This window comes from Mustela lutreola, chromosome 1 (genome assembly GCF_030435805.1).
Source record: "Mustela lutreola isolate mMusLut2 chromosome 1, mMusLut2.pri, whole genome shotgun sequence".
Taxonomy (NCBI): domain Eukaryota; kingdom Metazoa; phylum Chordata; class Mammalia; order Carnivora; family Mustelidae; genus Mustela; species Mustela lutreola.
This window is the reverse complement of record NC_081290.1, coordinates 17,915,618-17,937,766: the sequence shown is the minus strand read 5'-3', so window position 1 is coordinate 17,937,766 and position 22,149 is coordinate 17,915,618. Positions and strand designations below refer to the sequence as shown.

The following is a 22,149-nucleotide window of genomic DNA, read 5'->3' as shown; positions in this document are numbered from 1 at the left end:
ATAGAATTATTATGATGGAGTAAATTTAAAAATATTTTGGATTTTATATTCTGAAGTTATAAATTTGACCTCTTTTAGGGGAAATAAACTTCAGAGAAATAGAGATTTAAAGGAAATTTAACCCAACACATTCCTTTTTTCTGTGTTTAAACATTCTTTTCCCTTTTGTCTTCCTCTCTCTCCCCCCTCCCCTCCCTCTCTTTATCCCCTCCTCTCTGTGGCTTTCTCACTAGACCTCAATTCGAAGAACAGTTGCACCAAGGGGCTACTTCAGACCAAATTTATAAGGCTAAAAATAAATAGTGTCTTAAAGAGTCTTAACTTTTCGTTTTTTGAACTAAGAGGTAGTAGTGTTATAGCATAACTGCATGTGTGTGTATGCATGTGTGCCTGTTTTAAAAGGTTCCATTTATGTGAAATTTCAAGATTGGTGGCTTGGATATCCTTTTATACCGTAAGATATATGCTGAACAGAATTTCTTGTATCTGTAGGGCAAGGAAATAATTATTATTAATGATCTAAAAATGAAACGCACATACATTTTTATACCATAGTTCCCAGCGGAAATGAATTACGTGCTAACAGAAGTTAATATTTAATTGGCTAGGTACGAAAAGAGTATGGGAAATGCCTGCGAACGCATTGTTGTAGTGGCAAAAGTACAGAGAGTTCCATTGGCTCAGGGAAAACATCTGGTTCTCGAACTCCTGGACGCTACTCCACAGGCTCACAGGTAAATATTTGTTCGTTCAAATGAAATATCTCTTACTTGTATTCTGTCACGAGTTGCTATCTTTCCTTGATCAGAACTAGTTTGTATCCCAAGTGTTTAACCCATCACATTTGTTGTTGTTCTTTCAGTGTCTCAAATAGGAATGATTAGGACAAATAGTCCAAAAGCCACATTGCAACAAAATTATGAAATTCGGGGTCTCAGTTTGCATATTAATTAATGATTTCAGATTATTCCTAGTTGAATGAATACAGAAAGTGACAAAAGGAATTTGGCATTTTACCCAAAAATTCTAAGAAGGTAGCATTTCATATATATGATTTTTAAGGGAACTACCTCTTATAGCCGATGTAGTAACTACTTCCTGGTGCTAATAATCACTTATTAAATCTTGGTCATAATCATAATCACACAAAGAGATATTCACAGACATGTGTAGGATTGGTTTGTGTTTATGCATGTTTATAAAAACTATGAACTAAAGTATTACCCTTTCCACTTCAACCTTTCTTTAACCTATTTTTTACTTGTTTTATTGACTGTAGATGTATTTACATTTGTCATATGATATTTGAAACATAAAACAATACATGTAACATCCATTAAGTTATGAAGTAGAGTAGAAAACAAACCTGTGGAGTGAACATCCAACTCACGAATTGAACATTTTCTGTATATTTTTCCTTCCTGAAACCCCTCCCTCATCAATTCCTGTGCCTGCAACCAGAAAACTTCTGCTCTTCATTTCTTTGACACATTCTAATAGTTTCCCACCTCCAAAAAAGATGTTTGCTATTTGTTTTTTACTATCACTTTTTAAAAAGTTTTTTGAAGTGTGATATTATTGTATTTAGTCTTCTGTGACTTCCTTTTCTTACCCCCATATCACCCCAGTTCATCCCGTGAACATTTAAGAGTTGACTCTGAGCTGCATAATGTATACTTTTTCTCTGCTGCAATATTTTTTATTTACCTCCTTTTTCTATTCAACCATTATTTGATATAGTTTAGTGAGTTGTTAAGCTCCTAGGTCAGGAGCCAGTTGAGTGGATTCAAATGTTGGTTTTGTCACTTATTAAGTCTGTGACATTGAATATGCTAATTAACTTCTGAACATCAATTTTCTAATGAATAAGAGTACTTGCCTCAAGGAGTTCTTGTGAGATTTCAGTGAGTGAATACATGAAAAATTACATAGTATAGAGCCTAGAATATAGAATTAATTGAAGTATTAAAATTTTACACGTAACATGCATGTTCTACACATCAAAATATATTTTATGTATACATACATATTTATCTTATACCAGGTATTATTTCAGTGTGTGATACATCAATAAACAAAAGAGACAAAATTTCTGTTTTTCTGGAGCCTCAAATTTAATACAGACATTAGACATTAAATACTGGATATTATATATAAATATAGGAAATAAATGCATTATAATTTTAAGTCTGATTATATAAGATAATAATGACTACGGGAGGAAAACAGCAGGGTTAGGTGGGTGGAACAGCAGAATGAGTTAGGTCTCTTTTTTTTTTTTTTTTTAAGGTTTTATTTATTTATTTGACAGAGATCACAAGTAGGCAGAGAAGCAGGCAGAGAGAGTGAAAGAAGGAAGCAGGCTCCCTGCTGAGCAGAGAGCCCGATGAGGGACTTGATCCCAGGACCCCGAGATCATAACCTGAGCTGAAGGCAGCGACTTAACCCACTGAGCCACCCAGGTGCCCCGAGTTAGGTCTCTTTAAGGAGAAAATATTTCAGTAAAAATTTAAAGAGATGGAGTTATTCATTCATGTATCTGGGGGGAAGAACACTTCAGGCAGAAGAAACAGTTGTACCAAGCCTGAGGCAGAAATATGATTGACTTGGAAAGGAGTGGCAAGGACACCAGTGTGGCTAGCTCAAGTTGGGGAGACTCATAGAAGAGGAGGTAGGGGGAAGCTCATGTAAATGTCACCTAACAACAATCATAATTCCATCAAATCTGTTAAGATGTCACTTCTTCAGAGTAGTCTCACAGACTTCCTAGCCAAGGATATTTCCCCTCATTATGTGCATTTAAACTTTTTTAAAATTATGTAATATAACAAACATTAACAAAAGCACACAAAATACAGGTGAATGCATATTGATTCATTACCCTCCCTGGGTCAAATATTAGACTCTTGGGAGTACCTTAGAAACCCTTTGAACCTTTCTCCATCATCTACCTCTAAAGTAACCGCCATCTTAAGTTTTAACAGTACATTTTGTTTGGCATGTGTTTGATACTTATTCACATGAAAACAGCCAGTACCTATTCTCTTCTATTTTCTTTCTTTCCTCAGACATCTGTGTTGCTGCAGGGGGCTATGTTGTTTTTTTTTTATTATTATTGTTGTATATTGTTCTATATATCCATCCTCCCAGTGACATCATTTGCATTCATAGTTCTCAGTTATAATAATTAATGGTTCTATGGAGCTTTGTAGGCATATTTTTACTTTGGCATTTGTTTTTGTGATAATTTGTTGTATCTATCACTTAACTAATCTAGTAACTCCATGAAGACAAAGATATTTTTTGTTTGTCTTTTCTTTTTGTATCTCCTAGAATAGCTTCTGGCATGCAGTAGAGAACATTTAATATTTTTAATTAATTCACTAGTTGATTGATTAATTAATGAAACAAATGTGAGAGAATTATTTCCCATATTTCAGTTTGAAGCTTTGAAGTATTTTTTTGATAGAAACATTTCTCAAGTGCTCAGAATTTATAATTTCTTATTGTTTTAATTTTTTAAAAATTTTTAATCTCTTTTATTTTATTTCTGTATTTTAAATAAGCTCCACACCCAACGTGGAGCTTGAATTCATGACCAGGAGATCAAGAATCACATGTTCTCCTCACTGAGAAGGCGCCCAGCCGGGAGCTCCTCTAATTTTTATTAGTTTTGTTCTGTATGTGTGAGGGACTGTGTCTCTGTGTGTAGTTGCTAACCTAAAACAACAATATAGACAATATTTCTGAAGAATAAGCATGTCCCAAGATTTATAAAACAAATTGTCTAGTATTTGAAGATTAAATACTCCTATTATTCAGGGAGATCAAATATATTTGGAACATAATCCATTTTTGAGCTTGGTTTTGCCTGTACCTTTACTAGTGGTGATAGTTCTTAAAATTATCTCATCCTTGGAAAAGCTGAAGATAGGTTGTTTTCCTCCTCACAGGATTCTTAATACTTTTTTGATCCCTAACTCAATAAAATGGCAGAACTATGAGCCAGAAAAAAGAATCTCCTTCCCCTAAATGGAAAAATATTACACCGCTTTCTTCAGTTATCTGACACTTAGGAAACTGTGAGAATATAAATAATGATATAAGAATTTTTGGTTCTTGATAAAACTACCTACTGTGAAGAAATGAATAAGGGTGAATTGTCTTCCTTTATTTCCTTCAAAAGAAAGAAAAGTCAAAATCATATGTAACCTGTAAAATTACACTGGTCTCACAGAATATATGGAAGATGTTAAGTTTAGTCGCATTTTAAGAATGCTCTGTTCTTTTCTTACCAAACTTTTTCTTTCTTGCAAGTTTTTGAATTCTTAAAGTAAATCTTTTGTTAATAAAACTGACAATTTAATACATATTTAAATACCCCATTCCCATAAAAGTTACAATGAAAATAATTTGTTTCACTTTGGAAACTAAAATTATTAAACTCTAACCATCTAGAGTACACATCTATATATCTTCAACATGTTTAAATTGGTAGAGTACATTACATTTATTGCTTTTTCATAGTTACAATTATTTTTGGTATAAGCATTTAGGAATACACTTAATGAGAACCAATTATTATCACTAATTTAGTTTCAGACGTTCTCGTGCTACTGTACTGCAGGCTTGTAGCAGTTACACAGTTGCCAGATGCCAGAAACAAAGGCTTCATATAACTATGACAGAAAGAGAAAGAGTGATTTGTGTGAAAATTTACTGCCTGGTGAGTTCATTTCCCTTTTTCCCTTTTCCCCATCCAGAGCCGAATTCGTAGAATGTGGAATGACACGGTCCGAAAGCAGTCAGAGTCTTCCTTCATTACTGGAGATATAAACAGTTCAGCGTCACTCAACAGAGGTAATCAGAAACAACGTTTCATATTTATTACTTTGGTGAGGACTTTAAGAAGTCCGTAAATGCATTGCTTTTTTTGCACCTTCTGGCCCTTGTTCCATGTGATAGGAATATCGTAAGGTTATAAAACTTGCTTGACTGTAGCAGTGTGTTCCATTATCCATAAGCCTTTTTATTTTTTTCCAATTCCGAGTTTTCAGGAAATCTTTTCTGAAAAAAGTTAGAAAACGAGAACTTTTTCTAGTCCTCTGCCACTGTAATCAACTGGAGAGCTGTCAGGCCTCATTGGAAGCAGTGAAAATGGGCAATGACGTGGCTATATAGTCTGCTAAGCATCATAGAGTTGCACATTGTCCCAGGCATAGAGCAATTTCGTAGTCTTTGTGAAAGTAAAAATATACTGTCTAATACGTACTTGAGGCACCCTGTATAGTTGGGGTAAAAATCACATCTAATCTCAGTATCTACAAAACTTATCCAGCATATTTAAAGATCTAGAAGGAAAAAGGAGATATATATATATATATATACACATATATATTGTGACTTTTGTGTGTTTATGTGCTTCTGGTTATCATGTTCCCAGGGCATCATTTCGATTTTTAAAATGAAGTTCCTTTAATCTACGGTTTTGTTTGTGGTTGATTTTTTTTTTTTTTTAATTCTTCTGTTTCTCTTTCTCCTTCCTACCCTCCACTTCCCTCCCTCTTTTTTAGTGTATGTGTGTGGGGTGTTGAGCGGGGAGTGGGGAAATTAGAATTAGGCTGATTACAGTAAAAATGGGTAGATGCTATATTTGTATAGAGTTAGGGTACCCTACAGATGTTGCTGAGGAATACTTACGATATAGTTTTATCTGTAAAGATGATGTTTGCATGAGCTTATTCCAATCACACTGTCTTAAGAAAGGTATTCTTGATGCATATATTCAGTAGTTATTTTTATAATCTACATTGGTTTTTTTTCCTATCCCCAAACTAAGATTATTAGTTCCACTTAAACCTGTTTCTGTCAACTTTTTATTACATTAAATACTACTTAAAACAAATAATTTAACAATCACAGCTTATGATTCAGGAAAATTCAGATGCTGGTGCTCTTAATTACTTTTACTCAAGTGATTTGCATCTTATTTACATAAAATAAATTAGGACAGATAGTGTCAAGCTGAATTTGATATAGGGACCCATGTTATATATAGTCTTAATTGATTTTCATATGTTATTTGGGACAGTGATATAATAACTATAACCTAGTGATAATATTAAACTTCCTATATCATTTTTGCCCAATATAGGAACAGTGAGTGCAAATATTCCTCCAAATATGAAAATACTTCAAAACACCCACATTTTTATATTTTGTTTCAATATCAGTCTTTTATTTTCTATATTTTTATTTACATATTACCATTGAAATATTCTTCTCTTTTTCAAGTTTAGTTTGAATGGTTAGTCTGTGAAAATTTTTAAAATATGAATACTCTAACTTTGGACACACTTTCCTAGTCATTGAGAACGAATTACTTAAAAATGCCTCCAAAGTTCAGGAACTTATTTGCTTTCATAGTGACAGATTTTGTTTATTGTCTAATCCCACAAATGGAAAGTTTACAGTATGTTCCTAGATAGAGAACTGCCCTTACGAATAGGATCTATTATTAGGAGTATATCGTATCTAATAAACACAGCAACTATAGAACAATTGTTTCTTAAAGAAAAGATGAGATCATGTGATTTTAATGATGCACTGTTTTTTAGCCTACTGTGAAGATGGTTAAAATATGTAAAATTATTATTCCTTAAAACATGTAAAATTATTATGTTGTCTAGCATTATGATGTAAATTTATGTGAAGATTGTAAGGTATGTGATTTTACTAAAAATTGTTTTAAATGGACACATTTTTGTGACCTTGATTTTGAGGTCAATCACATGTAACATTGCAGCGCCCTTTTTAGTTCCTTCTCAAGAATTTCATCAACTTGAAATATGTGATATGTGGATGACTTGTCAATTTGGAATATATTTAAAGAAAATAATAATATTTATATTGACTGATCATCTATTTAAATCTGGTTTTCAAGCCTTTAGTTTTGAAAGTATTTCTTAGTTACTCTTGAAGAAGGGTATAAAATTTCTTGACATCCAACAAGTTACTCTAATCTCGACTTTGGGGAGGGGGTTAAATTAAATTTGTGACTTGAAGTGTGTCCACGCAGTGATCTTTTCCTTTCGGATAGGGATTCTTCCTTTCGCTCAGTGACTTTAATGGTGGTAGACATCAGAGTGATCTTCTTGATTTCCCATATTAATTCCCTGTTCCCCCAAGTCAGAAACTCCTTATTTTATTCTCATCTCATTATTTGTTTTTATCTCAGATGCGTGGAGTACTTTAAAAATTTATATCTTCCTATTATATCTCTGAAGATAGTCTTTAACCTCCTTCTTTAATCTTGTCTTATTTCCCAGGATCCTATCTTCCGTGCATTCAGGCGTGTGTATCATATTTAGGTAGGTGAAATCCAAGATTCACCTTTCCGGATAAACACTTCAGTCACCTTGGCAACATAATTATTCACCTCTGTTTAGTCGAAAGACTATAGTCCCTATTATTAAAATAAAAATTCTAGGCACTACATCTTTGCATCTTCATATATTCCAACTCCCCATTCATTCTCAGTTTCTCACAGCTAGCAATTTTTTTGTTTATTTAAACCCCATTTTTCCTTTCTCTCTAAGATCTATTAAATCTCTTATTTTTGTCTTTAGTTTTGGCCTTCAAAAACTGTAAGAAGTTGTCTAAAAATTAGTCTTAAGTCTACTTTAGGTTTTCTTTCCTATTCATACCACTCCTTAGTTCATCAAAAGAATAATTATTTTACAATTTTGTATGTCTTAACATCTATTCTTCCAAACAAAAATTCACCTTTCTCATCCTTGGGATCCATTAAGAAGAAAGCATCTACCATACAGTACAGAACTCCTTCTCAATGGTTTTTATTTTTTCAAACCATCTTTAATATTTTATCCTTGAACCAACTTGTTACAACCTATGTATCAGATTACCTATCTAGATTTCCCGGTGTGGTAAACTTGATTACTGTTGGGATTTTATTCCTTGGAATCACGCAAAACCTTGGAGGATTTATGGATAATTATTAATTTGTGTAATCATTCTTATAGATTCTCTTTGGGATTTTGTTATTTGGTCACCTCATCTCTTTAAAACGTTCCATTACACATTCCATTCCATTTGTCCTTTGAATATCTATATTCGTGAAGATGTTTTCCAAATGTTCGCTATACATTGTAAGATAATTTTTCCCCTTCTGACTTATTTTCTATAACGCTGCTCACTCAAGTAAATTAAGAATTCTTTGAGGCCAGTACCCGAGGACTCTGATCACCTTAACTTCCCTGGTGCCACTTTCATAACCAGAGGGAGATTTTCAAGAGCGTTAATGTGATAGTCAATTATAGGAAGTTATAAGGAGGATTAACTCTTATCCAAGTTTTTATCTTAAGTTTATCTTTTGCAAATCCCACAGGAGGGTTTATTCATTGGCTCATTTAAATATTTACTATTTGCACATAACTTGAAGTCCGTCCTCAATTCCCCCAAGCTTCTCCCAGATTTTTAGAAAATTTACCCAAATTTCTAGTAGCTCTAACTTCCCAGGAGTGGTAGGAACAATTTGCAGCTAACATAGTCTTTTACCACTCTTACCTCCAGCTCACAACCTCTGCTGACCAAACCTCATCCTGAACAATTTAGATTAACAATGGCTCTAAAACTTGCCTTTGATCCCAAAGTGAAGCATTTGCTGAGAAATTTCTCTGGGAGTTCAGTTAATGGTTAAACATTTCTGTTCCTTTTATAGATCTATATAGAAATCGAGATGTTTTCTGAAATTGGATTTTATTAGGCTTTATCTCATCGTGACTAATGTAAATGCATTGCTCATTTTCTTTTTATTTAATTAGCTGAATTGACACCAGAAATTTCAGTTCAAAATCAAGTTTTGCTAGGTAGCTGCTGCCAATACGATGTCTGAATTATGAAAATTGTTCCGCCCAAGCCCCTCCCCAGCTGTAGCATTATTACAAAAATGTGACCCATCGTAGCAGCAGAATTAGCAAAAAGGCATTTCTTCTTCTAAAACAATAGCTTGGCTAGCATAATGAATTTTTATCTATCTCCCATTCTCCATCTCATCAACCTCCCATAGAAGTTAACGTGACTTAGATTTGTATACAAGGGGAACTGACCAGTAAAGCTATATATATTTAAGCCAAATCTAAGTGTTGTGTGCATGAAGACTGTCTTTTCTGTAGATGTACAGTCATATTCATTAAAGTGGATGGCTTCTCCTTTCAAGGTTCACATTCGTATTAGTCTGCACATGCATTCTCCGTAAATTTATGTAATCAGTACAGTTATGATGGCTTTTGGCAATCTTTTCATAATTTTAAGGGTAAATCTTGGCTCTCTCTGGCACAATAATGTACCGAAAGATGGCCTCCCCCATTAGGAACATTGTTGATAAAAAGGGGAAAGGCATCACCAAATAAACTTTGCAAATTGGTGATTTACTCATAGTAGTTTTGAGAATGGAATTTTAACTCTGTGACTTTTGGTAAGTTTTCTATATGCTCAGTGTCTATGCAAGGGGGATACAGAGAGCACTTCACGGGGACCTTGAGAGGACTGAGTTTATATATGTTAATTCTTTACTACAGTGCCTGCAAATGATTCGTCCTCTTATCATTATTTTGTTCAAAAGTTCACTTACATCTTCTAACAAATGAAAACTGATCCTTGCCAGTGCTCTCAGATAATTAGATATTAAAATTCATCCTTTACTACTGAAGGTTTTCTTTCCTTTTTATTTTCTAGTAATAGGTGGGAGGAATAAAGTAGTTACCTGAATGCCAAGTAAAAGAAAAAATAATTTACCTAAAATGCTGCTACCCTTGAGCTAACAAAAAGAGATAAACTAATAAAACTGAATTGTCTCTTCTAAATTAGAAATTAAATGCACATTATATCTGTCTAGTTGTACATTGCACCTTTGATTTGTAACCGTCTTTTAGCATTTAAGAAATAAAGGTAAAATATTTCTTCTCCTTACCTTAGATAATGATATAAGCAAACACTGCCTTCTCTTCCCCCCCAAGCCCTATCCTGCCCTTCAGAAGCTCAGAGAACACTAGTGCGATTCAGACAGCCCGGATAAATAACCAGTTACCTAGCAGAGCAAGGATGTGACTCATGCCCATTTTAAACTCATGTCTTCTCAGAGCCCGTACTATCTTTCCCAGAACGCTGGTCACCAAGGTAGAAGAAACTTCACAATAAATCACCTGTCATCTCATTAATATTCAGGCTACTCAACATATTTTGCTTTTGTGTTTTTAAAGAAAAATGCAAATGAAAAATTGTAAGTGATGTTTTGCTGCAATTAATCACGTCTATAAATTAAAGCTTAAAAGGGTGAAACCTTCATACTCATTTGGTGTACTTTATTAATCTCATTAAATATAATATGGCTTTATATGCATAAAATATGTCATATTTCTGAAAAGTCTTGCTGTTCTGAAGGGTTATAAAGTTGTTTATAAATATTAACCAAATCCTACTATAATCTGACATCTATTTGTGAAATTTGCATGTACAATGAAATAAGGATATCTTCTGTGTTAGGAAAATCAGTTTAATAACACAAAAACAAAATAGGTACAGATTTTAAAAGCGAAATGCTATGCCAAATAGATAATTAAACAATGCTATTAATATCTTGATTCCTAACTCAAGGAGACCAAATAATTTTCAGAATGAATTCTCTATTACAAAATGAAATATATTAAATATTGATTTCTAGGCAATCAGGGGCAAATGTTCTTGCTATAAATTGCTGGCAGGAATTGAAAAATAAAGATTCCAAAATGCTTGCCCAGTGAGTCCTTCTTATGCTTTGCTTTTAACTTTGTCTCTTTGATATGACTCCTTTAAATCATCCAACCTCTCACTGCCAACTACACAATAGTAAAAATGGTTTGTACTTTACTGTTATTACTATTACTATTATTATAGCTTTTATAGATACCTTCACAAAGAGAATTCTCTATGTAGATTCCTTATTATTATAGTTTGTTATCTTACTGCCTTATATATAGTTAGCAGTATCTCATCTCCTTATTATAAATCAAACTAGCTGCAGTGAGTTACCTTACTAATTTCTAAATATAGTGCTATAAAAAATTCCCACTTATTTTTGAAATATTGCTGTTGTTTCATATAAGTTGCTGAGGATGTAATTTTTTTTTTTTTAAATCTATTTTTAAAAACTAAATATACATAGTCAACTTCTCTTCAGAAATCCCTGGTATTCTTTTCTCTACTAGAACACAATGTGGCTCTTTATAGTTTTTGAATGCTTTGGGATTTCTCCTTTAGTGGGTATATTTTATCTATTGTACACTATTCATTATTCATCCATTATCTTATATCCATGAAGAAGCTGGGTTTTTTGGTTACTTGTCCAAGTGGAGTGGCTAATAAAGGATGAACTCTAGATTCCAAACAAGATCTTTCTGACTGCGCAGCCCTACTCAGGAAAACAAAAATGTTCACTCTTTTCTTATAAGGACAGTTTTTCATGAACCTGGCTAAGATTAGAATAAAGGTATTTTTCCTCCCTTCCCAGGGAAAGATGATATACTTAACACCACAAGCATTAACATCTTTATTTCTTTATTTCCTTCCCATACTATTCATTTCCTTCTACTTTATTTGGTGCTTTTTTCTTTAGTGTGGATTCATCCTATTCATTTAGGGAAATAAAAGCTTTAAAACACTGTGAACATAGAGAAAGATGGATTGGTAATATTTTTCAGAACGATTTGATACGGAATATGCTGATTTGCTATACATTATTGCCTGATTTTAGGACTTAGGTTGCAAGGTATTTATAATCATTCTTCTTCTTTTCTTTGCTGGAAGTTCTTAAGGTATTTTATTGTTAGAATCTTTTATCTTTAATTTCTTATGTTTCAGTGAAAGGATGAACATTTGGTCAGAGCAAAGATTGTGTTTAAAAATCAGGTAAATAGCTTCTGCCTATAATAATTCAGCATAGCACCAAGCAAAGGTAAAACTTTGCCCATGTAGTTGTACTTTTGAATTTGATATTGTCCTGTCAGAACAACATAAAAGTGCCTAAAACAAGTAGAAAATATGTTTGCATTAACTTCAAATAGACACTGATAATGCTATAAATTAAATTTACGATTTTTAGGTGCTAATTCCAGTTTTGACAAAAAGTATGAAATGTCTTATAATTAAAATTTAAAAACAAGCCTGACTGTACCTCTCATCTGGAGAAGTGTTCCTACCGTACTGTAAACATAAAGCTTGTGATGATATAAATGTAGAACACAGCATCCAAAGTTAACTAACAAAGTCATTACTTGTTCAAAGTATTTTTTTTCTAAGAAATGAATTGTATTGATTTGTATCTGTTACTTTAAAAATCAATAGGAATTAATTCAATTACATGAAAAATTAAATCCTGGAAGAAGGATATATGGTTAGGCAAAAGAGACTTCATTAGAAAAAAGATACTTGAGTTGTGATTACCAATAATTGTGCAGTATCCAATTAAAATAGCTCCTAGTTTATTGAATTACATTGCATACAGAAGCACGCACTTTATATAGCTCAACCTTATATTACTGCATGCCATTTAAAAGTGTTTAATGTGATAGGTTCTCCTATGATTTTCATAATAGACTTTCTTCATCATTTATCATTATAAGGAATGTGGGTGCTTCAAAAACTAAGACAAGTAACTCATCACGTTCATAGAACATAATTTACAACCCTAGAGAAGCCACTGGAGAATTAAGAAAGATTGGAGAGGATACACAGATTGAAGGAAGATAGTTAATCTTGTTGTAGAAAAGTAGAAACAATGTAAGTTTCCTGAGAGAGACTCAAGCTAAACAGAACAGAACTGATCATGATTATATGATAAAACAGGCCTTCTCTGAATGTTATCAAGAATCTCTTTATTCATAGACACTTTGTTTTACTTTATTTTTCTCAGACATATCTTTCTAAATATCAGTTCCAAACTTAATATTCAAGTTTTAGCCAGGATAGGCCTGCATGTAAGCTATGTAATTTGCTCAATATAGGAAAGTATGCCGATGTAAGGCAGAGCGTTATACAAAAAGTCGTGTTTCCTTCACGATGGTAAAGCATTTCATATTGTTAAGTAATTCCATTATGCTTTCCTTCCCTTCCTTTTTTCTGAGGTGTGTTTTATTAAATGAAAATGCACACGGAATGTGTGATTTACAAATACATGTAGCTGTGGAACTGACTACATACCATTAACATATCAAGAGATAATCCAATGTAGAGAAAATTAATTAAGTACTTATAGTGTGAATGGCAAAGACAAATATTCTTTTGTGAAATGCCTTTAATTTACTAAAAAGAACTGTAATTTACTGCTGTTTTGCCTGTGGTTAAGCAAACGGCTCGTTATCTTTAGGCCTAGTATTTTTTGTTTGTAGTACTATGAAATGTATTCAAAAATGTCCAGATGCATTCAACAAGTCCCAAGTTAATAGCACACAGAAATGCATGCCTTTGGCCACAAAGGATGAGTTTTAGAGATGAATATCTGAATGGTATATGTTCATCATGTCAACTGCTGATTAACCACTTACACCATTGTGCAGTGAAGATTCACCAAGGATTCTGAGTTTTAATTTTACCACTGTTGGCTTGAGCAGTCAGAAAACCAAAGATCTCTAAGCAGTTTTGTTTTCAGTTAATTATGAAAAATTATTAGATATAATTATACTATATAATGTAATATATGATATAATATAAAATATATAATACAAAAAGTAAAACTTTAGAGCTTTTATATATATATATATATATATATATATATATATAAACTTTAGACTTTAGGTTAAAGGAGGAGTTCTTAAAAACAAAACACAGATTATAAATTATAAGAAAAAGGTAAATTTCTTGCCTCAAAATATAAACAGTGCTCATAACAGTAAGATATTGGGGAGAGGTGTAAACAACACAGCACAGACAAAATGTTGTGTCATGTTGTATGAAGAATGTCTACAAATCAATGTATATCGGCAAAAAATAAGAACAGGCAATTCACAAAATAGGAAACCCTTATGGGTAATAGACATGAAAAATTACCGCATCTTTTTGATAACCAGGGAAATACAAAGTTTAACAGTAATATGAGATATCATTGTATACTCTGATCAGATTGGCAAAAATGTGAAGCTTACCATACTAAGTCCTGGTAAGAATTTGAGAGATCTATACTGCTCCTGGAAGTGGGAATTGGTGCAAATACATTTGACAGAATTGGGGCAATATATTCTGAATTGAAATGTAGAATGTATGGCCTAGTAATTTGACTTCTAAGTATTTACTGAAGAAAAACTCGTGTGTCTGAACAAGAAGACAGATATTAAGCCAATTAGTGCAAAATATAGGGGGGGAGAGATAATTTATAGGGTTCCCATTATCTAAAACTCTGAGCTTATCTGTTGAAACAGAGACAACACCTCTGCATTCAAAACATTTAATTTCATTTTGAACTAACAATAACCCAGTCTGTACTTTGAAGAAAACATGTCGTTGAAGTCCATATTAATAGATTCCCAGTGAATGAATTTGCTATTAAAAAAGCTGAAGAATCTCTGAACCATTTGAAAGAAATTTAATAGGGCAGGTTGATTAAAATTTAATAGCAAACTTGTTGGCTATTAAAAGTGCACAGTGTGATAAATCAAGATGTCAGCTCTTCAATTTATGACTTTAGAAAAAAAGTGCTGAAAGGGTTCTTGGCTTTCCATGAAGTATTTCTTCTTTGACACTTCATAACTTCATTAATTATTTGAATAAAAATAGTACAAATTATAAAATTATATTTTCTGTGATTTTCATATTGTTTTTAAGGATAGCATGTAGATTCTTTTAGTTTAGTTCATTATTATGAACAACTTAGTGTTGATTCAAATGGCTGTTGCTATTTTATAAAGTAGCCCTTTAAAATCGAACATGATCATTTTTGCACTCTTTCTGTAGATTGTGTGTGATGTGATAAGATTGTATTGTTATGCAAACAAAGAAAAAATAGGAAAAAATGCTTACAATAGATAATACCTATTGAATCAGTTCTCCAGAGTTCTGGAAGTCTCTTTGTTGATTAATTGTCATATTCATGTATTCACTAATATTACATAAACAAACAAAAATGAAAGTTAAATAATTGAGCATTACAGAAAAGCAGATGAGAGAGAAGTAACGCACTCCTATCAGGATCCTGATAAAATTTCACTGAAACATATTTTTGGGAGAGGATGCTAAAAAACGTTTGAAAATCGCTGATTGAAATGTGTTTGAATAAAACTACCAGAGTCAGGTGTGACCTTGAATAAATTATCAATGTCTCTGGCCTTATAAATGTTTCTTTATGTAGTAAATGATGGTAGTAGATTAAATAATACTAAAATCTTACTCCCTTCTAAATTCTAAGTTATAACCTTTCTCTATTACATTATACAGCAGCTCATCAGATGATTCTTATAGTCAGAAGACATATTTGGGGGTACTTCTGATTCACTTTTTCCAGTTTTCTTGTTTATAATATAGTTCACGTGCTAAAGAAAAAGACTTATATTTTTCTTTTTCTTTTTTTTTTCTCTATACCAGTGTTCTTAGCTCTTTGTAAAGGAAATCAGAGTCACGGGACTCTTTCACAAGAAAGAAATGCAGTCATGTGTGCACGTATAACTAACCACACAAACCTACAGTTTTACATTCAATTTTAAGAGTCTCACAGCTCAATATATACCATCTTTTGGTAAAAGAGCCCTTGCTTAATACCAAAGTTAGTATTATAATTCCATGAAAAATGCCATCTTCAGTGAAACTATTCTTTACTTGTATGAAAAGTCTCCATTATGGGCCAAAGTCAAGTTCTGAAGACCGAAGCAGAGAGGTATCATCCAGTAGTAACTCTGCTTTCTACAGAGCTCTGATTTATACACATTAGTCAGTATATGTCTTGGAAACGACTTCATAAAAGCAAAAGATGTCATATCAAGGGAGAGAGAACCATGAGGGAACAGAATGGAGGACAAGGTATATTAAAGAAGAAAGACCTATCCAGATAAAACTGTTCTATTGGAATGAAATGAACATTTACCATCCTAGATATTCATAAATAACAAGAATTTAAAAATTAGTAATGTTGGTATGCAACTTTCAAGAATGGTGTATTCAGCTGGTTCATTAGAACACCAAGGTCTAGAACTAGACAACTTGGCTTTCCCCCATAAGAACAAATAAGAATGAAAGCACATTTTAAAAAAAAGTGTGAGGGGCAGAACAAAGTGACAACTCAAGTTATTTTAAGAGCTTTTCAGTGTACTTTTGTTAGCCTGCTGTCAAGAAGAGACATTGTTTGAATTAGGTTTCTGAATGATATAATATGGATTCAAGTGGGATTCAACTGTCATCTCTTTTTCAGATCTACTTTTTTACTTCACAGTTTCAGAGCCTGCCGCTCTTCGTTCAATTTCCAGGCCTCAATTACACATATCACACTGAACCAACCTAGACAATCCTGTCGTTCAAGGCCTCCCCGTGTCAAAACACCTATTTTATTTTCATAAGGAAAGAAATACAACAGTTTTGTGGTAAAACTATGCATTTGAAAAGAGTGTATTCGTTATTATTCCATTCAAATTGCACTCATTCAAAAACTTTTCCATCTTCAGATAGAAACTAAGTAAAAAAGAAAAAGACTCTTCTTAAAAGATCTGTGATTTTACATTTAGTGTTTTTTAGTGGCTTTAGGATCTGACTTTCAAATAATCGTCAGAAAAACTTCCCAGAGTTTTTCAGGATGGAGTATGAAAGCCTTTATGCTTTGTGTCCTATTTTCGCCAGAAAAGATCTCGTGTTAGGCTCTCTGTGGACAGCTTTATTGATGATTCGCGTATATTGGAATTCAATTTAATTCTTTTTCCATAAAAGAAAAAGAGCTAACCCTTGTTTGTGATGGTAAAGGAGCAGTTTTGACTAGAATGTAGCCAGGAGTTAGTGAATCAGATAATTAAGGAGTAGTTATTCTTACATAGTCACTTGGAGATTTTTTTACTTTGAGCTCTTTTCAGCAGGCTGTGCCAAGCTATTTTCCCCCTCTTATCATATTATCTGCAGTTAGCATTCAGGTAGCATTTTGAATTTCCAAATAATTATATGAGTGTCTATTTCTGCTTTAAAATTTCAATAGTATAGGACCCGGTACAGTGTTAGAAGGAGAGGAAGAAATTACATAGGGATTGGACGATTGATGCTCCTAAGAAATTTGTTCCTAAGAAATTGTAAGACTGCTCATAATTGATAAAATTACTTGCTTTAGTTTGATACATGAAGATTCCCGTAGAGTTCACTTTTTTTTTTTTTTTAAAGATTTTATTTATTTATTTAACAGACAAAGATCACAAGTAGGCAGAGAGGCAGGCAGAGAGAAAGAAGGAAGCAGGCTCCCTGCTGAACAGAGAGCCCGGTACGGGGCTCGATCCTAGGACCCTGGGATCATGACCCAAGCCAAAGGCAGAGGCTTTAACCCACCGAGCCACCCAGGCACCCCAAGTTCACATTTTTTTTTTCATTAAATAACAAATATTACTGAGCCCCAGAAACTATTCTAGACACTTGGTATTAGGGTAGTAATAAAACCCCATGTGTTGCTTGCTTTCCTGGGGCTTACATTCCAGTGAAATTTGCACATAAACGTTTTTTTCCCATATGCAGTCTTGTAACTATCTTTTCCTCAACCCCGCAACATCAGCCTATTTGTGTCTTCGGCCTGACTAACCAGTAAGCTGAACTTTCAGCTGAGAAACAGTGACAGATGGTCTGTAAACACTTATCTTCTTGGAAGTCTGCTGCAATTTCACAGCTATTAGAAAGGAAGTTTACAAATCAGGAGTTAGTCGGAGGGAAGAGGAAGAGACAGGATGGACAGAACCTTGGAAAATAGTATCAGAATTCAAAGTGACCTGAGTAAATTGGGGAAACAGCCAGAAGCAAACAGCATAGGCTTCAGCACAGACAAGTGAAACACAGTGCAGCTATAGGGAAGGACAAAAGTAACTTGGCACGCTAAAGACCCAAGAAGACAGGTTCTATACAAGTTTTCACTTCAGAGTTCTAGGCATTGGCAAAAAGGCAGTGTTTCTGACACAGTAAGGGCCACCTTTCAAAGGTGGTACCATTGATGTGACTAACTGTGAGTGGGCATGGTAGGAACCATGTGATAATGCCTTGTTGCTCGTGTTTGGAATGGCAACAGGAAAAATGACCTCTTGCAAGATTTGAATGTCCATGGAAAAAGGATCGCCTTCTTACACTAGGGGAATCAAAAGATAGATAACTGATTGGTTACTCAGACATATCCCTTCTTCTTTCAGACTAGCAAATCCATAAACCACAATTTCAGCAAATTCTCATTTAATTAGTGAAACATTCTGTGCTAATTCTTTGCAGGCACATGGATTATTTCCTCAAGGAATCAATCCAGCTTTAGAGATCTGAGAAGCTATATTGTTCTGTAAATCTCGAGGTTACAGTATGTGTTCTTTGGGCCACGTGCCTGGCTCAGTAGAGCACGTAGCTCTGAATCTCAGGGTCATCATTTCAAGCCCCATGTTGGGCATAGAACCTATTTTAAAAAATTAAAAATGAGATAAAGTATGCATTATTTGACTGATAATTTACTGTATCACAAAGAGCTTTGATTTTGAAAAAAATAAAAATAAAAAACTATCATAGCCAAGCTCTTTCTCCTTTTTTTTACATTTTTTAAAAGATTTTATTTATTTATTTGACACCGAGAGAGAGAGAGAGAGAGAGAGAGATCACAAGTAGTCAGAGAGGCAGGCAGAGAGAGAGGAGGAAGCAGGCTCCCCACTGAGCAGAGAGCCCGACGTGGGGCTCGATCCCAGGACCCTGGGAGCATGACCAGAGCCGAAGGCAGAAACTGAGCCACCCAGGCGCCCCTTTAACATTTTTGTTTCATTCATTAAATATAGATTACTTATTATTTTGAGATAATCCTGGATCCGTTTGCTGTTATATGAAATAATGAAGCGATTGTGTACCTTGTGCCCGGTGTTCCTCAATAATATCTTTGTAAAACTATACTACAAAATCATGGCGAAGATACTGACCAATAGCTAGCAATCTTGTTCAGATGTCTTCACTATTACTTATACTTAGTTGTATTTCTGTGTGCGTGTGTGTGTGTTTAGTTCAATGCAATTCTATCACAAGAGTAGGTGGTGTTTACAGCACCGTAGTCCAGACACAGTGTAGCTCCATAACCACAAGGAAGCCTCATGTTGCCTGTTTATAACCATATGACCACATCCGCTTCCCTCTCGCTTGCATCTTTAACTCTGTCAACCATTAATCTCTTCCCCGTTTCTATAATTTTGTCATTTCAAGAATGGTATCTATATCAAAAAATACTTAATATTTAATGTTTAAGAAAATTTATATAAATAAATTATAAATATATTATAAATAAATAATTTCCATATATATGGAATCATTTAGTACATAACCTTTTGGATTGTCTTTTTTACTCTCTCTCATTATCCAGCAATTCATCCAGTTTGTTATGTGTATCAGTACTCGTTCCTTTTTATTGCTGAGTAGTATTCCATTGTAAGGACGTGTTTCAGATTGTTTAACCATTCACCAGCTGAAAGCTATTTGGGATGTTTCCTGTTACAGACTATTATACGTAGAGCTGCGTGAACATCCACGAATAGGTTTTTATGGAGACGTAAGTTTCCATTCCATTTGGGATGAGTGTCCAAGAGTACAATTGCTGGGTGGTACCGTGACTGCATGGATAGTTCTAGAAGTAACTGCCAAACTACTTTCCAGAGTAGCTGTACTCTCTTACATTCCCCCAGCGAAGTGTGAATGATCCACTTTCTTTTCATCCTCCCCAGTATTTAATTTTGTCTCCACTGAAATTTCCAGTGTCTAGTGATATCGTATTGTTGTTTTAAACTGTATTTTCCTCTATAGATAATAGCAATTCTTCTCATGGGCTTGTTTGTCACCTGTATATCCTCTGCTGTGAAATGTCTGTTTATGTCTTTGGCCCATTCGGTAATTGGATTAGATTTGTTTGTTTGTTTGTTTTCTGTTTGGGGGTTTTTTATTGTTGTTGTTTTACTGTTGATTTTTGAGAGTTCTTTCAATATTCCAGATACTAATCTTCTGTTGAATTGCAAATATGTGTGTATTTGTTAGCAAATATTTTCTCCTGGTCTATAGATCATATTTTCATTCTCTAATTTATATATTATTCGTAACCTTATATTTGTGTTCAACCCGACTGTCCCCATACAATTTACATTTTCTTGTCCTCAGTCACATTTTCTTTATCAACTAACATAAACATGCATTCTGCCTTCATTTTATACATGACCTAATTATATTTAATAAAACTGTTACTGTGATCTTTTGGGTTTTTTTGGTTAAGCAGTTTTGGAAAGTGGGAGGTTGCAGCTCATACCGATATGTTTGGAACTAAGTACCTCTATTCACAAAGAGAGGAAATAATTTTACTCTGCGACTTTGCTGTGCCAAAGTTCAAACAACCAGTTGGAAAATGGAAAATGGAATTATATATGTGCTGGATATTACAGCGTGCATATTTTTAAAAAATATTTTAAAATAATATCCATATGCTTATTTTATCAGATTTGTAAATTCACCTAATTAGTATGCTTATTATGGTGTACTAATAAGAGTGATTATATATTCTTTTATTTCAACGTAAGGAATTCCTTTCCATAGAATTTTAAGAAATGTCAAATTCTTCTGTTGTGTCAACAACTGCTCTCCAAATGAGTGTTTTATCGTAAATGTTGCCTTTTATTTATTTATTTTTATTTTCATTGAGAACCACCCAGTGGTTTCTGTGAATGAGGGAATGTTTTGTTTATTTCGGCTTTTCTTTCTGTGCTTTAATTTTTTTTCCAGCTTTTGTTTTGTTTTGTTTGTATGGAAGACTGTATTTTGCTTTTTTTTTTTTTAATTTTAATTTTAATTTTTCTTTTTAATTTTTAGCAAGCATGGGAATAAATTCTTGCTTACACTTTGGGAAAGAGAACACCCTAAATGTGGCTTAATCAACATTGTAAACCATTTTCTTTCCCACTGACTCTCGGATATGTGCATTATTGGAAACATGTGTGCTTTAGTGGCATATATTTTTGAGTCTAATTAGCTGCCTGCCTGTAATCAGGACTGTATCAACTGTTGTCATTCTAAATGTTTCCTTTCTTTTTTTCAAACACATTTGCCTGATTGACCTTTTTTTTTTTTCTCTGTCTTTCTATGGGGCTGCTCCAGGAGCCATGGCTAATCATCTTATAAGCAATGCTCTGCTTCGTCCGCATGGTACTAACAATCCCTATAATACATTGCTTGGGGAACCGGCGGTCTGTAACAACCCTTCTGTCAGCATGTACAACGCACAAGGTGTGCTGGAGTTTATCTTAATTTTTTCAAGTGAGAGTCCCATTTTATGTAGCTTTTATGGCCACATTCTATTTTTTTTTCCTTCCACCTGCCTTTCTTTCTTTTGGAAGCAGACACACAGACTCCTTTTGTCTTCCACCCCTCTTGGTGCTTTTATTTTCCATTTTCCTTAGGTTTTCCTTAGTAACAGCTGGATCCCTTCCTTCTGATAAACCAATGCTTGAGTCATCAATCTGTGTTTGTAACGTTATAAAATGTATTGTGATGTGTCAGTGCTTTTCTTGTTGTTGATTGATTTCTATATTAAATACCTATGTATTTATTTTGAGAAATGAGACATTTGCTTAAGGTAAGTAAGATAAAGGAGGACTTGAGTCAAGAGTCTCAGTGTTATAAGACCAAGAAAATGAGCTTACGTTATTAAGCCATGACGCACACTCTAGGCACAAGGCATCAGTATTGGTGAAAGCACTTAGGCCAACACCATGGAAAATTACGTGGAACTAAGCCGTGGAGAAAAGAGCCCTTCAGTTTGCTACTGAACTGAACAATAGCAAGTCAGGTTCCACACTAGCTTGCCATTACCAGGGTGAGCTGGCTCAGGAAGGTCATGATTTTTTCTTTCCCCCCCTACTGTGGCTATGTGTGAAAAACAAG

The 22,149-nt window shown here is 33.8% G+C and overlaps 1 protein-coding gene across 12 annotated transcripts in view; it reads left to right on the top strand.

The window, feature by feature from the left end:
* The window catches only part of ADGRL3 (adhesion G protein-coupled receptor L3), an 809,555-nt gene that overhangs the window by 773,301 nt on the left and 14,105 nt on the right, over positions 1-22,149 (top strand). For 6 of the 12 annotated variants that reach the window (XM_059160370.1, XM_059160333.1, XM_059160323.1 and 3 more), the window contains 3 exons: positions 609-734; positions 4,764-4,860; positions 21,364-21,492. In XM_059160370.1, coding sequence (XP_059016353.1) covers positions 609-734; positions 4,764-4,860; positions 21,364-21,492 — 352 coding nt within the window. The remainder of the gene's footprint in view (positions 1-608; positions 735-4,763; positions 4,861-21,363; positions 21,493-22,149) is intronic. The other 6 variants (XM_059160378.1, XM_059160359.1, XM_059160350.1 and 3 more) reach the window with 1 other exon arrangement.